The 18,328-nt window shown below is 51.3% G+C and overlaps 1 protein-coding gene across 1 annotated transcript in view; it reads left to right on the forward strand.

Moving 5' to 3' along the window:
* DNAH2 (dynein axonemal heavy chain 2) overlaps positions 1 to 18,100 on the forward strand; it is a 94,147-nt gene extending 76,047 nt beyond the window's left edge. Inside the window, exons 63-85 of the mRNA XM_068529806.1 lie at positions 3,809 to 3,973; positions 4,669 to 4,794; positions 4,933 to 5,081; positions 5,155 to 5,221; positions 5,355 to 5,505; positions 5,758 to 5,906; positions 6,093 to 6,226; positions 6,379 to 6,523; positions 6,605 to 6,804; positions 8,271 to 8,397; positions 9,897 to 10,083; positions 10,293 to 10,441; positions 10,568 to 10,751; positions 10,989 to 11,179; positions 15,190 to 15,381; positions 15,552 to 15,736; positions 15,935 to 16,163; positions 16,248 to 16,399; positions 16,522 to 16,636; positions 17,128 to 17,304; positions 17,402 to 17,476; positions 17,650 to 17,800; positions 17,946 to 18,100. Of these exons, the coding sequence (XP_068385907.1) occupies positions 3,809 to 3,973; positions 4,669 to 4,794; positions 4,933 to 5,081; positions 5,155 to 5,221; positions 5,355 to 5,505; positions 5,758 to 5,906; positions 6,093 to 6,226; positions 6,379 to 6,523; positions 6,605 to 6,804; positions 8,271 to 8,397; positions 9,897 to 10,083; positions 10,293 to 10,441; positions 10,568 to 10,751; positions 10,989 to 11,179; positions 15,190 to 15,381; positions 15,552 to 15,736; positions 15,935 to 16,163; positions 16,248 to 16,399; positions 16,522 to 16,636; positions 17,128 to 17,304; positions 17,402 to 17,476; positions 17,650 to 17,800; positions 17,946 to 18,100 (3,555 nt within the window). The remainder of the gene's footprint in view (positions 1 to 3,808; positions 3,974 to 4,668; positions 4,795 to 4,932; positions 5,082 to 5,154; positions 5,222 to 5,354; positions 5,506 to 5,757; positions 5,907 to 6,092; positions 6,227 to 6,378; positions 6,524 to 6,604; positions 6,805 to 8,270; positions 8,398 to 9,896; positions 10,084 to 10,292; positions 10,442 to 10,567; positions 10,752 to 10,988; positions 11,180 to 15,189; positions 15,382 to 15,551; positions 15,737 to 15,934; positions 16,164 to 16,247; positions 16,400 to 16,521; positions 16,637 to 17,127; positions 17,305 to 17,401; positions 17,477 to 17,649; positions 17,801 to 17,945) is intronic.
* The last annotated feature ends 228 nt before the right edge of the window (positions 18,101 to 18,328 follow it).

The raw sequence follows: 18,328 nt of genomic DNA on the forward strand, positions 1-18,328 counted from the left end.
GCGTCAAGATGTGCTTATGCAAGTACACGGAGGAGATTCATTACAGCATCATTATAATAGAAAATGTTGGGAAGACGCAAACGTCCATCAGCAGGAGACTTGTTCTATAAATTATGGTTCCACCATACACAAAATTATTTGCAGCTGTTAAAAAGAATGAGGCAGCTTGACAAGAACTGATTTGGAGACAAGTAAAAAATAGTAAAGTACAGGGACTTCCCTGGTGGCACAGTGGTTAAGTATCTGCCTGCCAATGCAGGAAACACGGGTTTGAGCCCTGGTCTGGGAAGACCCCCCCCCATGCCGCGGAGCAACTAGGCCCGCGAGCCATAACTACGGAGCCCGCGAGCCACAACTACCAAAGCCCGCGCGCTTAGAGCCTGTGCTCCGCAATAAGAGAAGCCACCTCAGTGAGAAGCCCGCACACCGCAACGAAGACCCAATGCAGCCAAAAATAAACAAATAAATAAATTTATATAGAAAAAATAGTAAAGTACAGAACAGTGCTATTGAATGTTACCGTTTATCTTTTTGAAAAAAAAATCATCCATTCAAGAAATATTTATTGAGTGCTGGGCACTACCCTAGGTCTACGGAGTCAGTGGTGAACATGCTGCTGCCCTCGCGGTGCTTACATTTTCTTTACTGTTGATGGACTCTGTCTGGAAACCTACGCTAGAAACTGGTGATAGGGCTTCCATGGTGGCGCAGTGGTAAAGAATCCGCCTGCCAACGCAGGGGACACAGGTTTGATCCCTGGTCCGGGAATATCCCACATGCCGCCTGCTAAACCCGCACACCTAGAGCCCATGCTCTGCAACAAGAGAAGCCACTGCAATGAGAAGCCCACGCACCGCAAAGAAGAGTAGCCCCCGCTCGCCGCAACTAGAGAAAGCTCCCGTGCAGCAACGAAGACCCAGAGCAGCCAAAAATAAATTAAAAAAAAAAAAAGAAAAGAAACTGGCGATAGTGGTTCTCTCTCAGGCTGGGGCTGGGGGCTGGGGGCTGGGGGCTGGGGTCAGGAGTAGGAGGAAGATGGACCCTTCACTGTATACGTTTTCGTTGCTTCAGAATGTTGATTCATGTGAAACATATTCACTATTCAAAATTATACCTCAATAAAGATGTTTAAAAAAAAGAAGAAAACATCATACAATATAAAAACTGTATTACACAGCAAAAGAAATCATTATAAAATCCTGTTTCTTGAAAAAAAATAAATAAAATTTCAATAGTATAAAAAAAAAGACATAAATGGGAAAAGTTATTTTCAAAAAAGATAAAGATGATGTTAGGTGTGATAATGATGTTATGATTATGTCCTTTTTAAAAAAAGAGATGCCTTATGAGGTATTTAAGGTTGAAATGTCATGAGTTTGCAATTTACTTTAAGATACTTTGGCAAAAAACAAGTTGATGGAATAAATATAGCAAAATGTTAACAACTGTTAAATCTAGGTGATGGGTATATAGGTATTGCTTATATTAGTCTTTTATCTAGGTTTGAAATGTTTCATAATAATTTTTAATTAAAAAAAAGATTAAAACTGCAAAAATTTAAAAACTGTGTGTATGTATATATATGTGTATAGTAGCGGCATAAGCGTAATAGTCAGAGATATGGAAGTAATTACCAGAAGAAATAAAAAGAGGAATGGTTAAAAAATAATTTGCTACTGAAGGATGGGACTGGGTAGGAAAAGTGGGCTAGAGGACTGTTGCTTTTCATTATAACTCCTTTTATTATATTATTTAGGTTTTTAACCTTGTGCATGTATTTCTTGCATGAAAAATAAAAACAGTGAAGACAACACCACACACAAAATAAATAATGAAATATAGATCCGTCATGTGGGCTGGCTGCCCCCCCAGAGACCAGTCTCCATGGGAAGCCGAATTATAATCAGAGTGTTGCTGATGAGCATGGCCTCAGCGCATGGAGGGGGTCGCGTGAACCTGATGACAGGGGTCACGCGGTAGAGCCTGCCAGATAACCCAACACGCGTGTGCAAGGGGACCTACATTTCCCTGTAGGTCCCCAGCCTCCAAGTGGCCCAGCTGATCACTGAGTGACACCTTCTTCCTTTAGATGCTAATACCTTCCAACAGATTCCTACCAAGGCTTGACCTATAAGCCGTCCTGTCACTCAAGGGTGACATTTTGAATCTCCACTTTGCCTTAAAAAATATTCCTTGGAGAGCTACCTTTCCCATTCCCAAGTTCTCGGAGGTCCACCTCAATAGCTGAGCCCAGGTCCTGCCTGCTTACTACACAGTAGGCGTTGTGCTACAACCCACATTTATCCTTACAGCCATCACTCAGTAAAGTGGGGCAAGGATCTGAGCACTCTTTGCACTGCTGCAGACTGCCCCTCCCAGTGGGGATGCAGCAGGAAAGAGAACTAATGTTTATCGTGTGCACACTGTGTGGCAGGCACTTGGTGTAAGGCCAGCCCCCCGGTCCTCTTCATGAAGAGAACAGGTGACATGGTGTGTTCACAGACACAATTACTGTTCGCCAGTCAAGCACACATACCGGGTCCTGGAAAAGACTCAGTTCTTTTTTTTTTCCTTCCAGTTTTATTGAGATATAATTGACATACAGCACTGTATAAGTTTAAGGTGTACAGCACATTGATTTAACTTACATACATCATGAAATGATGATCACAATAAGTTTAGTGAACATCCATCGTTTCATATAGAGACAAAAGAAAAGAAAAAGAAAAACTTTTTCCTTGTGATGAGAACTCAGGATTTGCTCTCTTAACAACTTTCATATACAACATACAGTAGTGTAATTATATTAATCATGTTCATTACATCCCTAATATTTAGTTTATAACGGGAAGTGTGTACCTTTTGACTGCCTCATCCAATTCCCCTCCCCCACCCCCTATCTTTGGCTTTGGTAATCACAAATCTGATTTCTTTTATATCAGTTTGTTTGTTTGAAGTATAATTGACCTACAACACTATGTTAGTTGCAGGTGCACAACATGGCGATTCGATATTTCTAAACGTTACAAAACAATCACCACACAGTCAGTTCTTGACTTCGGATTTGAGTGATAAGGAGTTCCCTGGCAGTCCAGTGGGTAGGACTCCGTGCTTTCACTGCCGAGGGCACGGGTTCAATCCCTGGTCCGGGAACTAAGATACCACAAGCCGCACGGCACGGTCAAAAAGAAAAAAAAAAAGATTTGGGTGATATATTCCAACCTCAGCAGAGCCCACAGGGTGGCAATGAGTCGAGGTGATGGAGGCTTCTCTAAGACGTAAGGCTCTTCCCAGGTCCCATCTTCGGTGGGACCTCGGACCTGGGCCTTTTTCCTGAATGGACTCCCTCTTCCTCCCTCCAACAGCTCCTGGGTTCATTCTAACTCCTTCTTCCTCTCTCAAGGTCTCACCTTAGGTGTGGCCTCTGGCACGGAGTGGCGGTTATTTCTGTGCTATCTGGTCCTCTCTTGCCAACACATCCTGTGTGCTTTATCACTATGCTACGAGAGGTCTGCCTCCTACTCAGCCTTGAGTCCGTTACCAAGTAGTTTCCAGGCTCAAGGAAAGGGTGGTGGAGGGATGGGAAAGAAAACGCAACTTATCACAAATATTTGATCTTGTTTTTCTCCTCACAACAACCCTGTAGGGCAGGTGTTGATTGTTCTTATTTTGCACGTGAGGAAACAGGCTCAAAGAGATTATTTTCCCCGAGGTTCATTTTCCCACAACCCGGCAGACTGGTGATCTGAAGCCAGAACAATCTGGCCTCAAGCCCTGTGTTTGATCCCTGTACTCTGGTCCCTCCCAGGTGGCTGAGAAACTGGAGATGCTGAAGAAACAGTACGATGAGAAGCTGGCACAGAAGGAGGAGCTTCGCAAGAAGTCCGAGGAGATGGAGGTGAAGCTGGAACGAGCCGGGATGCTGGTGTCTGGGTTGGCTGGCGAGAAGGCCCGATGGGAGGAGACGGTGAAGGTGAGATCATTGCACCACCTGGCTGTCCTTCTTCCCTGCCCAACAGTGCCGAGAGCTCCTGTCCCGTTTAGGTTGAGGGACAGGCGGGGGAAATGGGGATACTTGGGTGTAGGGACATCCAAGAATGGGGCATGGGAGTTCTTCCCCTCCACCTCCTCACATTTGGTGAGAATAGTAGAAGGAGAGACTTTTTGTACCATGGGGGATCTGCTTCTGTGTTTAGGTAGGGCTGGAAAGCACACACGAGGACCCTTGACATAGCCCACTGGCCTGATTGAAGCCGACCTGGGGCATGTTGTCTCTACCCTCGGTGAGCTCCTGGCTTCACAAGAGGGTTAGGCCTTATCATAAGAAATAAACATTGCTGTTAAAGATGGGGAACTCAAGGGAGTTCCCTGGTGGCCTAGTGGTTAGGATTCGGCACTATCACTGCCATGGCCCGGTTTCGATCCCTGGTTGGGGAACTGAGATTCCTGTAAGCCGCACGGCATGGCCCAAATATGAAGAAAAGGGAAAAAAGGACGGGGAACTCAAAAGTTGTGAGAGTAGGTTAGAGTTCTCAGCGTGCAAGGTCTAGGAGAGGCAAAGACTCTCTCTGATCTGGATAGTGTCCAGAGGAGAGTGCCTTCACAGCAGTCCAGGTGTCTCCAGGCTGGGGGCCCAGGCAGCCTTACACCTCCCCTGCTGTCCTCCAGGGCCTGGAGGGGGATCTGGGCTACCTGGTGGGAGACTGTCTCCTGGCAGCTGCCTTCCTGTCCTACCTGGGACCCTTCCTGACCAACTACCGGGATGAGATCGTCAACCAAATCTGGATCAGGAAGGTGAGGCAGGGCTTAGGCGTGACGAGTGAGCTCATGGGCTCTGAGATTGTGGCCTTTGGGAGTAACAGAGATGTCGGGAAGGGGCAGGGGTGCTGGGCTCAGATCTCCAGGCTGAAGCTTGGGGCTCTTCTCACCCAGATCTCAGAGCTGCAAGTTCCTTGCTCACCCCACTTCACCTTTGATAAATTCCTGTCCAATCCTACCAAAGTTCGGGACTGGAACAACCAAGGGTTGCCCTCGGATGCCTTCTCCACTGAGAATGGCATCATCGTCACTCGTGGCAACAGGTAAGGATGCTGCTGGGAGCACGAGGCCGAGTAAGGGCAGAGCCTGTCTTCTGACTCACGCTTCCTCCTTCAGGTGGGCACTGATGATTGATCCTCAGGCCCAGGCCCTGAAATGGATCAAGAACATGGAAGGAAGTCAGGTATAAGGCTGGGGGACTGACTTGTCCCCTTAGATTCTCTTCCCAAGCCTAACTCTTCCTGAGGTCCTTCCCTTAGGCCATTACCCCCCTTGTATCCTGCAGCATTTCTTGCATCTTTTCCCTTGCTCTCTAGGGCCTACAGATCATCGATCTGCAGATGAGCGATTACCTTCGAGTCCTAGAAAAGGCCATCCAGTTTGGACACCCAGTACTGCTCCAGAACGTGCAGGAGTATCTGGACCCCACACTCAACCCTGTGCTCAACAAATCTGTAGCTCGAACTGGTGAGGGCCCAGGCTTATTGTGGGATTGGGCTGAAGGACAAATCCTAGAGCCCAGCCAAGTCAGACACAGGGGAAGAAAGGGCTGGGTCTTTGGCTCTGTCCTCTACTTACCTGTCCTTGTATTCAGACAGCCCTGGGCTGGGGCCATTAGGGCAGGCTGAGTCACTGCTACTGGATTCCAGTTGGGGAACAATGGGTCAGCCCACACCTGGTCACGTGGGGTCCTTGCCTTTGACCCTCCTGCGGGTGCAGGTGGTCGGCTGCTGATGCGCATCGGCGATAAGGAGGTGGAATACAATACCAGTTTCCGATTCTACATCACCACCAAGCTCTCCAACCCCCACTACAGCCCAGAGACCTCAGCCAAGACCACCATTGTCAACTTTGCTGTCAAAGAACAGGTGGGTGGGAGCTGATGCCTAGACTGAACTAGGGTGAACCCGGAAGGGCTGTAGAGTCCGGCAGGACTGAGAAAAGGCTAAGATTGTGTCAGGCAGCTGCGGATGCGGGGCTTGAGAGGGGTAAAGGGATGAAACGGGTAAAGGTCACCGCAGTGGGATTCTCACCACGAGTCCTGGCGATCCCAGGGCCTGGAGGCCCAACTGCTGGGCATCGTGGTCCGGAAGGAGCGGCCGGAGCTGGAGGAGCAGAAGGACTCGCTGGTCATCAATATCGCCGCTGGCAAGAGGAAGCTCAAGGAGCTGGAGGACGAGATCCTTCGGTGAGACCTTGCCTCCCCCGACCCCCGGCCCGCCGGTCTCGCAGGCCTGACTACAGCCCCGGGGGGCTGATGGGGGGGCCTCCCCACCCCCCCAACCCCAGCCCAGTACCCCTAAAGCCTCTCCATCCACGTGCCTCTTGGCTTCCCTCCAGGCTGCTGAACGAGGCCACAGGCTCCCTGCTAGACGACATGCAGCTGGTGAACACCCTGCAGACCTCCAAGATAACCGCCACGGAGGTGACAGAGCAGCTGGAGACCAGCGAAACCACGGAGATCAACATCGACCTGGCCCGAGAGGTGAGCCCCTGCGCCCACCGGCCTGGCCCCCTCCTTGCCCGAACCCCGGCCCCTCCGGCCCTGACTCCGCCCCCTCCGCAGGCTTACCGCCCGTGCGCCCAGCGGGCCTCGGTGCTGTTCTTCGTGCTCAACGACATGGGCCGCATCGACCCCATGTACCAGTTCTCGCTGGACGCCTACATCAGCCTCTTTATCCTCAGCATCGACAAGAGCCATCGCAGCAACAAGCTGGAGGACCGCATCGACTACCTGAACGAGTACCACACCTACGCCGTCTACAGGTCTGCGCGCCTCCCCGCACGCCGCGCGAGCTCGGCGGGAGGCCCAGTGGCTCTCCGCCGACCCCTCTTGCTACTTGTGCCTTCGTGCTGCCCCATGCCACCGCTCCTGTCCCCCTGCTCCTCTCTCCATACACTTGCCCTGGGTGGCGTCCACGGTCGGGGTCTAACCATCATCCACGGGCTGACTAGTCCCTGTTCCAGTGTATCTTCTCTTCAGGTCTCCCTTGAGCTTTAGCCTTGTGTGTAGGACCGTCTCCTATACCAGCACTTCTCAAACGGTTCACGTGCCCACGACGCACTGGGAATCGTGTTAGAATGCAGACTCAGATTCAGTAGGTCTGGGCTGGGGCCTGGGAGCCTGCATCTCTAACAAGCGCCAGCTGAAGCTGCTGCTCTTGGTCTGTGGCTCGCACTTTGAGTAGCGAGGTTCCTGACCCCTCTGCCTGGACGTCCCACAGACCCTTCAAGTTCAGCTTGTTTCACATCAAACTCGTTATCTTCCCTCTTTCTTCGGGGCCACACCCCTGAGTGGCACCAACACCCACCTCCCAGGCACCCAAGCCAGAAGCCAGGAGGTGTTCCTGACTCTTCGCTGTCCCTCACCCCTCAGATCCACCACCAGGTTTTGCTCATGATTCTTTCTGCAAACTGTTCCCCCACCCCACCCGGGTCTCCCCAGTGCCATGACTGCACTTCAGTGGAGGCCGCCGTGATCTTTCTGAATTCCCCAACGGGCTCCCAACAGGTCCTTCTGCCTCCGAGTCTGTCCCTCTCTAATCTGTCCTCCTGCAGGCGCCAGCGTGAGCCTTTCAAACACAGAAATCTGGCCATGCCACTCCCGGCTTACACTCTTTGGTGGTTGTTTCGTGTCCAGTGGCCACAAAGTCCTCCGTGCCTTGGCCGCCACCTGCCTCCCAGCCTCACCTTTCCCCTCCTTACGCTGGATGCCTGAGCACCGCTGACCGCCCTGCACGCCATGGTTTTCCCGCCCCCACTGCCTGCTTTGCTTGTGCTCTGAGCTCTCCCTGGCGTCCTCCCCTCTCCGCTCTGCCGCATCACTCGGTAACTCAGCTGTACCTCCGGCAGCTCTGCTCCAGGCAGGGCGGGGGCTGCCACCCTTGTATAGGACTCATCACATCCTATGGTAGCCGATGGCCTCTCGCCTGTCCTCCCCACTCTACCTGACTTCCTCCAGCACAGAGACTGCGCTTGTTCATCTTTGTGTGTTCAGGACCTGGCAGAGTACCTGGCACGTAGCAGGGGTCCAGTCGTTGTTGAGGAAACTCTGGGGAAACCACGTCCTCCCTCTAGTGCCCCGAATGCTTGGCTGTTTACAGGAGGTTTGGATTCGAAGCTGAGTAAGACCCTCCTTCTGTGTAGGGCTCTGTGATGGTCTGCTCTTCTCTCAGGAGGCATTCATGCTGAGTACCCTGCCTCCCGCACCCTCATCCCCTGTCCCCTCCCAGGTACACCTGCCGCACCCTTTTCGAGCGCCACAAGCTGCTGTTCAGCTTTCAGATGTGTGCCAAGATCCTGGAGACTTCCGGCAAACTCAACATGGATGAATACAACTTCTTTCTGCGCGGGGGCGTGGTGAGTGGAGCAGAGGGCACATCGGAGGGTGGGGCGGACGAGGCTGGGGATGGACTCCAGACCCAGAGGGTAAGGCCCGAGGCTCCAGCAAGTGCGCGTGCGCGGAGGAACGCTGGCAGGAGCAGGCGCCTGACAAACTCCTGGGGGGGCCGCGGGGGGTGACTTGCCTTGTGCCTCCTTGCCCGAGTTACAGGCGGGGCTTTGGGCCCCTTACCTGCGGCCAGCTGATTGGTATGAGCTGGCCACTCTTTCACTGCTTCTCAGGCCACTCCTTCCCCAGCCTAATTTCGTGGCCACCATTACACTTTCTCCCTTGTAAACAGCCTCAGCCCCTTTGCACACCACCCCCCCTCACCCCCGGCACGGTGTGGCATTTGCTCGCTGAAGCTACCGCTCTGGTAAGATCCAGCTCTCCTTCCCCTCTGTCCCAGTGTGGCCCATGCAGCTGAGCTTGGCTGGAGAAAAACATGCCCACACCAACTGGACTCACTTTAAATCCATGACCGTACACCTCAGGTGGGCCCTTAAAGCTGCCAACCATACCACGGTTCCCTGATCCGTCAGCACACCCTCCTTGGACAACAGTTTCGTTCCTTTTGCCACCTTCACTTCACCTCTCATCTGGATTTTAGCAAGAGCCTCTGCCATCCCTAGTCTCTCAACACAGCGACCAGAGAGATTCTTTGAAAATGGATGCCCCATCACTGATGTCATCCCCCGCTGCCCAGCTCCACACTCCGTCCACTCCAGCTGCACGGGCCTCCTCCCGTCGCAGACATATCCCACCCCAGGGCCTTTGCACTGGCTGTTCCTTCTGCCAGAAAATTGTTCCCCCTCCCCTCCTTCAAGTCTTGATTTAAATCTCACCTCACTGAGATTTCCTTGACTCTCTTATTTAGTATTTCAGACTACCCCCAGCACTTCCAATCTGCCTTATCCTCCTCAACCTATTCTCTTTTTCCGTGGCACTGCCACCTTTATCGTACTAGATAATTTACTTGTTATGTTTTTGGTTCAGTATCCGCTGTCTCATGTTGGAAAATAATCTCCTCAAGGGCAGAGGTGTTTGTCTGTTTTGTTCAGTGGTGTGTCCCAGGTGCTTAAAACACATAGTTGGTGAACAACAAATATTTGTTAAAAAGGGTAAATGAGTGAGTGAACAGTTAGTTTGTGCTTCTGTGAAGGGTGAGGCTGCAACTGAAATCAGTCGGGTAGGAGGCATTATTGCCAGGCAACCACCAGAGGGCGCCCTCTTCCTAACTTCGGACTGTGCCATCTCCGCACAGCGTCTCAAGAGACCTAGCCCCCCCACCGCCCCCGCCACCCCACTTATTTCCCCAATAAAGGTGAATTCCGATTCACCTCAGATTCCTGTATTTATTTCTTCATTTTGTTTCATGAAATACTCATCATGGCTTTTCCACCTTGAAAAGAGAGATAATTCTTCTTTTGGGGTGTTCCCGGTCAATCGTTTTCTCCTCGCCACCCTCCCCCGCCAGGTCCTGGATCGCGAGGGCCAAATGGATAACCCCTGTACCAGCTGGCTCGCAGACGCCTACTGGGATAACATCACAGAGTTGGACAAACTGACCAACTTCCACGGGCTCATGAACTCCTTTGAACAGTATCCTCGTGACTGGCACCTGTGGTACACCAATGCCACCCCGGAGAAGGCTATGTTGCCAGGTGCCTGGGCGCCAGGCCTCCCTCTCCTGCCTCTCTCCCGCCGTCGTTCAGCCGCGTGCCCGCTCTTCCCTCTCTGATTCCTCCCCTCTCTCTCCCAAGTTCCCTCAGCGCACCTGCCTCCTGACCCAGCGTTCCTGCAGGTGCCCCTTTGTTTACATCCCCTGCTCTTCCCGACTCACTCTCCCTGCGATTACTCACCTCACCCCCAGGTGAGTGGGAGAACGCCTGCAATGAAATGCAGCGGATGCTGATCGTTCGCTCCCTGCGCCAGGACCGCGTGGCGTTCTGCGTAACCTCCTTCATCGTCTCCAACCTTGGCTCCCGCTTCATTGAGCCGCCTGTGCTAAACATGAAGTTGGTCAGTGGCTTGGTTTCCTCCCCGCCTCCCTCTCCCTGTCCCAGTCGGCCGCCCGCATTTCCTCAGTCTCTGTCCCACTGCCTCACCCGGCCTTCTGCCTGAGCCCACGCCCTGTGCTGCCGGCAGGTGATGGAAGACTCAGCCCCGCGGACCCCACTCATATTTATCCTGTCCCCTGGCGTGGACCCCACCAGTGCCCTGCTCCAGCTGGCAGAGCACACCGGCATGGCCCAGCGCTTCCATGCCCTGTCTCTGGGCCAGGGCCAGGCCCCCATCGCGGCTCGGCTTCTCCGAGAGGGTGTGGTTCAGGGTCAGTGTCCGCCCTGTTCTTCTGCCCCCATCTGTGTCCCTGGCCCGACTTCCCACCACCTGCCACTTCCTTCGCCCTGCTGTAACTGCAGCTCCCACTTCTCCAGAAGGCCCCAGGGTGGCACCTGAGCATTTGGACCGCATCTCTCCCAACCACCACACACGCAATCAGGTGGAAAGTGGGGGGACAGGTGGGGCATAGGGAATGGTTGCCACCGCATCCAGCATCTCCTTGCAGGACATTGGGTGTTTCTGGCCAACTGCCACCTGTCGCTGTCATGGATGCCTCACCTGGACAAACTGGTGGAACAGCTGCAGGTGGAGGATCCCCACCCTTCCTTCCGCCTCTGGCTCAGCTCCAGCCCCCACCCAGACTTCCCTATCTCGATCTTGCAGGCCAGCATCAAGATGACCACAGAGCCGCCAAAGGTATGGGCAACTGACAGCCAGCAGCGACCGTGCCATCTGGCCTACATTTCCTCTTCCAGGCCTCAGAGAGAGGGTTTAACCTTAACAACAACACGGCTTTTTTTGATTCTACTGTCCTCTAAAAAATTCCACCTCCTTTCTCTCTTCTGTGCGCCAAACTCTTAGAACATAATAGTAATAGCTAACATCTCTTGAGTGTTATTATATGCCAGGCATTGTTCTAAATGCTTTACATTTATTAATCCATTTAACACACACACACACCTATCAGGTAAGTACTATCACCCCCATTTTACAGGTAGGAAAAGGAGGCAAAGAAAGTGTGTATAACTAGCGCTTGGACCCTTCAGACCCTTCCTCCTCCGGACATTTCCTTACATTCTTTCCCAGATGTCACTTCCCGGCCTTTCTCCTTCCTTCCCTCCAACTCTATTGAAAAGTTTATCTCCAATATTACAAGGTCACCATTGAATGCAATCAGTGAATTGCAGATTTAAAATCTGATGATGTTGCTGCATCCTACCCACTTACCTCCTACTTAAAACTATTTTAGTCGCTTTTCATTGCTTTTAATCAAGATCAAAACCCTATTCACATGGCCTGTGTGCCCCAGCGGGCGCCTCCCCAGCTTTGTCGGTCACCACTCTCCCCTTCACTTTCTTTGCTCTACCTACACCGTTGATTTTTAAATTGCTTTATTGTTCTTCCTTGATAGACCCTGTATTCTCCTGCTTGGGGCTTTTGCATGTGCTGCCCTCCCTGCTTTCCTCCCCGTCCCCTCCTTTGCCCCTTCAGGTCTCAGCCCCACCAGCACTTTCTCAGAAAGACTCTGACCCCCATGTCTAGGTAACACTCCTAAAACCTTCACCACTCCCTCTGGTCTTCCCGCTGTGGGGAATTTTACACGTATTAGTGTGATTCTGGTTGATGCCTGACTTCTTCTCTAGACTGTAAGCTCCAAGAAGAGGGCAGAGGCCATGTCTTTTTTCTCCCCTCACCGTTTTGCTCATCCTATGACTAACACAGGGACGTGCATGTAGTAGGCGCTCAATAAATGAGGACCGTTTGAATGCACAGGTGTGTGGATGTCTTTCATCATTAAATCCTTTTTGACCACCTGGAGGCAGCTGGCACAGTTGACTGTCCCTCTCCCTGGTTTCCCTGACACACACTTCTGGTCCCCCCCTCTGTTTCTTGCCACATTATTTATTACTTCTGTGTTTCTTTCTCCTCCTGTCCTTTCCTCATTCTACATTTCCTCCTTTCACAAGTTGATGGAGAAATTGTCCTCTTCCTGATTTCAACCCCAATCCCCATCTCTGGCTCCAGTATCAGACTCAGTGCCGGGTCTGAATTCCATCTGGTTACGAAGCAATTTCTTTTTGGCACACCAGCACCATAAATCCCACGCTCTCAAAACAAGTCATCCTCCGCGTAGATTATCTCCTCATCCCATTTTTGTTAATGGTGCCACTAATTTTTAAAAATATATGTTTAAAGTTGATTTTTATTTATATTCTTTTCTGCCAACAAAAGCATTCTGTACCCCCATTTAAAAATGTCAAAACAGTCCAGAAATGTGTTGCCAAAGAAACAGAATTTTTTTTTTTTTTAGTTCATTTTTTAAGAGCCTTTCTTATTGCCTTCTAAGAGAGGTGTGTGCCTTGGTAGCCCGTGGGCCCTCTGTTAGCTGAGCCCCACCCTCTGTGATGGGTAGAGATGTGTTGGCCCTGAGGTAGGTGCTGTTTAGGTCGGCATGATAAGCAGTGAGCGTGGAGGCAATGATGAATTGGAGCAAAACCCAGGAGGAGAGAGGAATCAGAGAGGATGGCTCTGCCGTGGTTGGGTCACCAGAGGAGAGGGCCCTGTTCTAGCTCAGCCCAGGAGAGCCTCCTGTGAAATGCTGCTTGCTGGTGACGCAGAACCTTCCTGCGACCCACCAAACCTTCAGAGAAAGTAGGACGTTCAGGGTATAGTTGGTGCAACCAGATTTCTTTTGGAAGCTGACAAAGAGGCCAATATTTTTAAAATATTTTATTTGGAAATAATTTTAAACTTACAGAAAAGTTGTAAGAATAATAGTACAAAGAACCCTCACATGTATGTTACCCAAATTCATCTGTTGTTAACATTTTGTCCCACTTGCCTTATCATTTGATCTCTCTCTGTTTTTCTCTCTCTTCTCATTCACACTTCTTCTGAAACATTTGAGAGTGCATTGCATGTATGCTGGCCCTTTACTGCTACATACTTCAGTGTATTTCAGTGTAAAGGGCTCAGTCCTAAGAATAAGAATGTTTTCTTATATAATTGCAAGCACAGTTGCCAACTTCAGTAAATTGATACACTCTTTTAATCTAAATGTATTATATACTCCAATTTTGTTAAATGTCCCAATCATGTCATATATATACAGATGGGTTTCTGGGCCCTTTATTCAGTTCACTGGTCAACTTGTTTATCCTGGGGTCAATGTACACTGTCTTAATTACTATATAGCCCTATAATAATTCTTGATAGCTGGGAAGGCAAGTCCCCTCACCAATGTCCTTCTCCAGGCTATTCCTGACCTTTTATTCTCCAACATAAATTTTGGAACTAGCTTGTCAGGTTTTCACCAGAAAAATTCTATTGATCAATTTGGGGGAAATCATCGTCTTTAGGATATTGAGCCTCCCAATCCATGAGTATAGTAGGTCTCTCCATTTATTCTTTTTTTTTTTTTTTTTTTTTTTTTTTGGCTGTGTCGGGTCTTTGTTGCTGCGCACGGGCTTTCTCTAGTTGCGGCGAGCGGGGGCTACTCTTCCTTGTGGTGCGTGGGCTTCTCATTGCAGTGGCTTCTCTTGTTGTGGAGCACAGGCTCTACGCGCACGGGCTTCAGCAGTTGCAGCATGCGGGCTTCAGTAGTTGTGGCGCGCTGGCTTAGTTGCTCCGCAGCATGTGGGATCTTCCCGGACCGGGGACTGAACCTGTGTCCCCTGTGTTGGCAGGCGGATTCTAAACCACTGCGCCACCAGGGAAGTCCCTGTTCTTTATTTCAATAAAGTTTTGTAAGTTTCTCTATAAAGATGTGTAAAGGGAATTCCCCGGTGGTCCAGTGGTTAGGACTCGGTGGTTTCACGGTATTTTACATAATTTGATGATGTTATAAATGGTATTTTTAAAAATTATATTTTCTTTTTGTTATTGGTCTATCCAATGTTCTTACTTCTGTTTTCTCCCTGCTCCATTCTGTCCATCGTATATGAGTCTTCTTAAAATACTCTTTCAACGTATCACTGTCCTACTTAAGACAGAAATGGCTCCAGGATACCTGGTGAATCAGGTCCAAACGGCTCCAACTGCCCTTCTTATTGCACTCCATCGGCTCATGGCCATTCTTTCCCCACCTGAGCACTTGCACTTGATTTCAGTTAGACTTCTCTTCTCACTTTATCTCCCCTTTGTGCCTTTATTTCTTCAATTCTTCCCATCTCTGGGAAACTAAGGCCCTCCTCTCAGCCTCGTCACATCCTTCCCATTTGTAAGACTTAGGCCAAATCCCAACCTGTTCATGAAGCCGGATAAATCCAATCACATAGAACGTTCCTCCTTGATGAGACACTATCTACTGACCCTTTGCCCATAGTTGTGTACATTTTTCTTCATCAGTAGTGCACGTTTATGTTTCTGTGCATACTTTCTGGCACTCCCAAATTGAGTCGGCCTACCCACCATTGAGAACATCGTGGTTGAGGGGATCAAAAGGCGGGGGTGGGTGGTGCGGAGACAAGAAGACAGGGCTGCCACTAGCCCATCCAGTGTCCGTGTGTGAATCAGGGAAAGGCACGCAGCCCCGTGAATGAGCGCACACCCTGGCATGCAGCTCAAGGGCTGGATTTCAGCCTCCACTCATCCCTTCAGCCAGTGCCCTTGTGCAATGGGCAACCTCCACAACTGTACACGACGGTGCTAGTGGCAGGGCCAAGCAAGATGCATGTCATCCCACCTCTGTACTTCTTTGTCCCCAGGGCCTAAAGGCCAACATGACCCGTCTTTACCAGCTGATGACAGAACCACAGTTTTCCCGCTGCTCCAAACCCTCCAAGTATAAGAAGCTGCTGTTTGCACTGTGCTTCTTCCACTCTGTGTTACTTGAACGCAGAAAGTTCCTGCAACTCGGCTGGAACATCATCTGTGGCTTCAATGACTCCGACTTTGAGGTTTGTGCTAACCAGGGTCCCTCATCCCAGCCCTGTCTCCTTACACTTCCTGCCCCATGGCTGCCCTGCAGGAATAGCCACTGACAGGAAGCCTGTGTTAAAGTGACCCTGGAAGGGTTCCTGCCATAACTGTGCGTGGGGCTGGGGGCTCGGGCTGGGACCGCACACAGGTGTCAGAGAACTTGCTGAGCCTCTACCTGGACGAGTATGAGGAGACGCCCTGGGATGCTCTCAAGTACCTCATCGCTGGTGTCAACTATGGCGGACACGTCACGGATGACTGGGACCGGCGCTTGCTCACCACCTACATCAACGACTACTTCTGTGAGCAGGCTCTATCAACCCCCTCCTACAGGTGAGGGGGCGCGCTGAATGGGCTCGGGGCAGGGGAGGTGCGTGAGGAGAGAATGTGAGATTGGGAGAAGGCAGGCTTTGTGGGACTGTGGGGCGGGGGGTGGAGCAAGAGCCAGGAGTTGGAGGAATGGGGTCTTGGCCTGGCATGGGAGCCCCAGAGTCCCCACGACACAGGGATAATTATGCGGTGGCTCCCCAGGTTGTCAGTATTGGAGACCTATTTCATCCCCAAGGATGGGAGCCTGGCCTCATACAAGGAGTACATTAGCATGTTGCCCGGCATGGACCCCCCCGAGACCTTTGGCCAGCACCCTAATGCAGATGTGGCCTCCCAGATCACTGAGGCACGAACTCTCTTTGAGACTCTGCTTTCCCTGCAACCCCAGATTACACCCACCAGGGCCGGAGACCAGAGCCGGGAAGAGAAGGTAAGGACAGACAGACACCTGGGGGAGGGAAAGCAATGAGGAAGAGGGGTCTGCACTCAGAGCTCAGAGCTCCTGCCTCGGCAGGTCCTTGAGTTGGCTGCTGATGTGAAACAGAAGATCCCTGAAATGATCGACTATGAAGGGACCCGAAAACTGCTGGCTATGGACCCCTCCCCACTCAATGTGGTGCTTCTTCAGGAGATTCAGAGATACAACAAGCTTATGGAGACCATCCTGTAAGATGGAGGGCGGTTCTGTGGAACGTGGTGAGGGAGCACGAGGAAAGGCCTTCACTCCCTGCCTGTGATGGCTCTCCCAGGCCCATCCCACCCCTAACCCTCCACCTTACCCTGTTCAGGTTCTCACTGACAGACCTAGAAAAAGGCATCCAGGGCCTCATCGTCATGTCTACAAGCCTGGAAGAGATTTTCAATTGCATCTTTGATGCCCATGTCCCTCCGCTCTGGGGAAAGGCAAGATTACATTACTGTTGATCCTAATCCAACAATGAACTCTCCTTTCACCCCTGGGCCGGTGACCTCCTGGTTTTAAGGAAGCATATAGCAAAAAGCAGTGAGCCTGGGCTTTGGGGCCAGACAAGTTCAAGGTTGAAATCTGACTCTGCCCTTTACTGACTGACTTTGAAAAGTTATTTAGTTAGAAGCTTACTCAGGGTAAGTTCCTAGCCTCTCCAAGGATGTTTCAAGGATTCCCAGTACTGTGCACAATGCTAGAAGGTGCTTCATTAATGGTAACTGGTTAATATTACTGGTGCTATTGTTAATAGTTGTCATTTTATGCTTCTTTCCTGGGAGTTGGCTTTTGGAGAGCTGTGCCGAACTATGATTGGGGAACGGGGGCTGACAGCATATATTCTTCTTATAGCTGCTCCAAGTGTTGAAACAAGGATTTGAATGCATGAATAAGTGAATGAATAAACACACACTGCCTTCTCCTCCTCCAGGCATATCCCTCACAAAAGCCATTGGCTTCATGGACCCGGGACTTGGCCATGCGGGTGGAACAGTTTGAGCTGTGGGCCAGCCGCGCACGGCCTCCTGTGATCTTCTGGCTGTCTGGCTTCACCTTTCCCACTGGCTTCCTCACTGCTGTCCTGCAGTCTTCAGCTCGCCAAAACAATGTGAGCAACGTGGAAAGTGTGATGGGGACGGTTGCTGAGGATATGTATCTGCTCTCCTCTTTGGGGGTCCTCCCTTATTCTCACCTTCAATCCCCAGATTTCAGTGGACAGCCTCTCTTGGGAGTTTATTGTTTCCACTGTGGACGACAGCAACCTAGTGTATCCACCCAAGGTGGGAGCCAGATGTGCTCCGGGTTCCGAGCAGAGGGGGTTCTGGTGGAGGAGGAGGGTGCTGGGAGCAAAGGTGGGAAACAGTTGGTTGAGAGGGGAGGAGAGGTGGCAGGACAGGGGTGCTGGCAACTGAGGGTCTAGATTTCCCCCCAACCTGCCCCCATGTCTCCCCAGGATGGTGTCTGGGTTCGGGGCCTATACCTGGAGGGTGCTGGCTGGGACCGGAAGAACTCCTGCTTGGTGGAGGCAGAGCCCATGCAGCTTGTCTGCCTCATGCCCACGATCCACTTCCGGCCTACAGAGAGCCGCAAGAAGAGTGCCAAGGGTGGGACAGTTCCCTCAAGCTTGCCTGCTCCATCCCTAGTTTGGATCCTAACCCAGTCTCTGCTCCACCCCTCCCCCACACTTGCTCCTGCCCTGCTCTGCCAGAGGCTTCAGGGTCTGACTCTTTCTCCTCTCCTTCCCCGAAGGCATGTACTCCTGTCCTTGCTATTACTATCCCAACCGGGCAGGCAGCTCAGACCGCGCATCCTTTGTCATTGGCATCGACCTCCGCTCTGGGACCATGACATCTGATCATTGGATCAAGAGGGGCACTGCTCTACTCATGAGCCTGGATAACTGAGAGGACCTCCCCTTCTTCACCGCTTGAGGGAGGGTCGAGGACTCTAAAAGCCAAGGCTGATAATGCACCTCGGACAGACGCTGGACCTCACTCTGGCCTTGACCTTGGTTGAATTTGTCGTCTGAGGGGGCCCTGGTAGTACCCGGTTGTGCTAGCCATAAAGGTGGGAGAATTGTATTGGAGCTCAGTGCATTAAAACACCCACAACCACAAGCCTTAAGTCTCTCA

Source organism: Eschrichtius robustus, chromosome 20 (genome assembly GCF_028021215.1).
Source record: "Eschrichtius robustus isolate mEscRob2 chromosome 20, mEscRob2.pri, whole genome shotgun sequence".
In the NCBI taxonomy this organism is placed as follows: Eukaryota; Metazoa; Chordata; class Mammalia; order Artiodactyla; family Eschrichtiidae; genus Eschrichtius; species Eschrichtius robustus.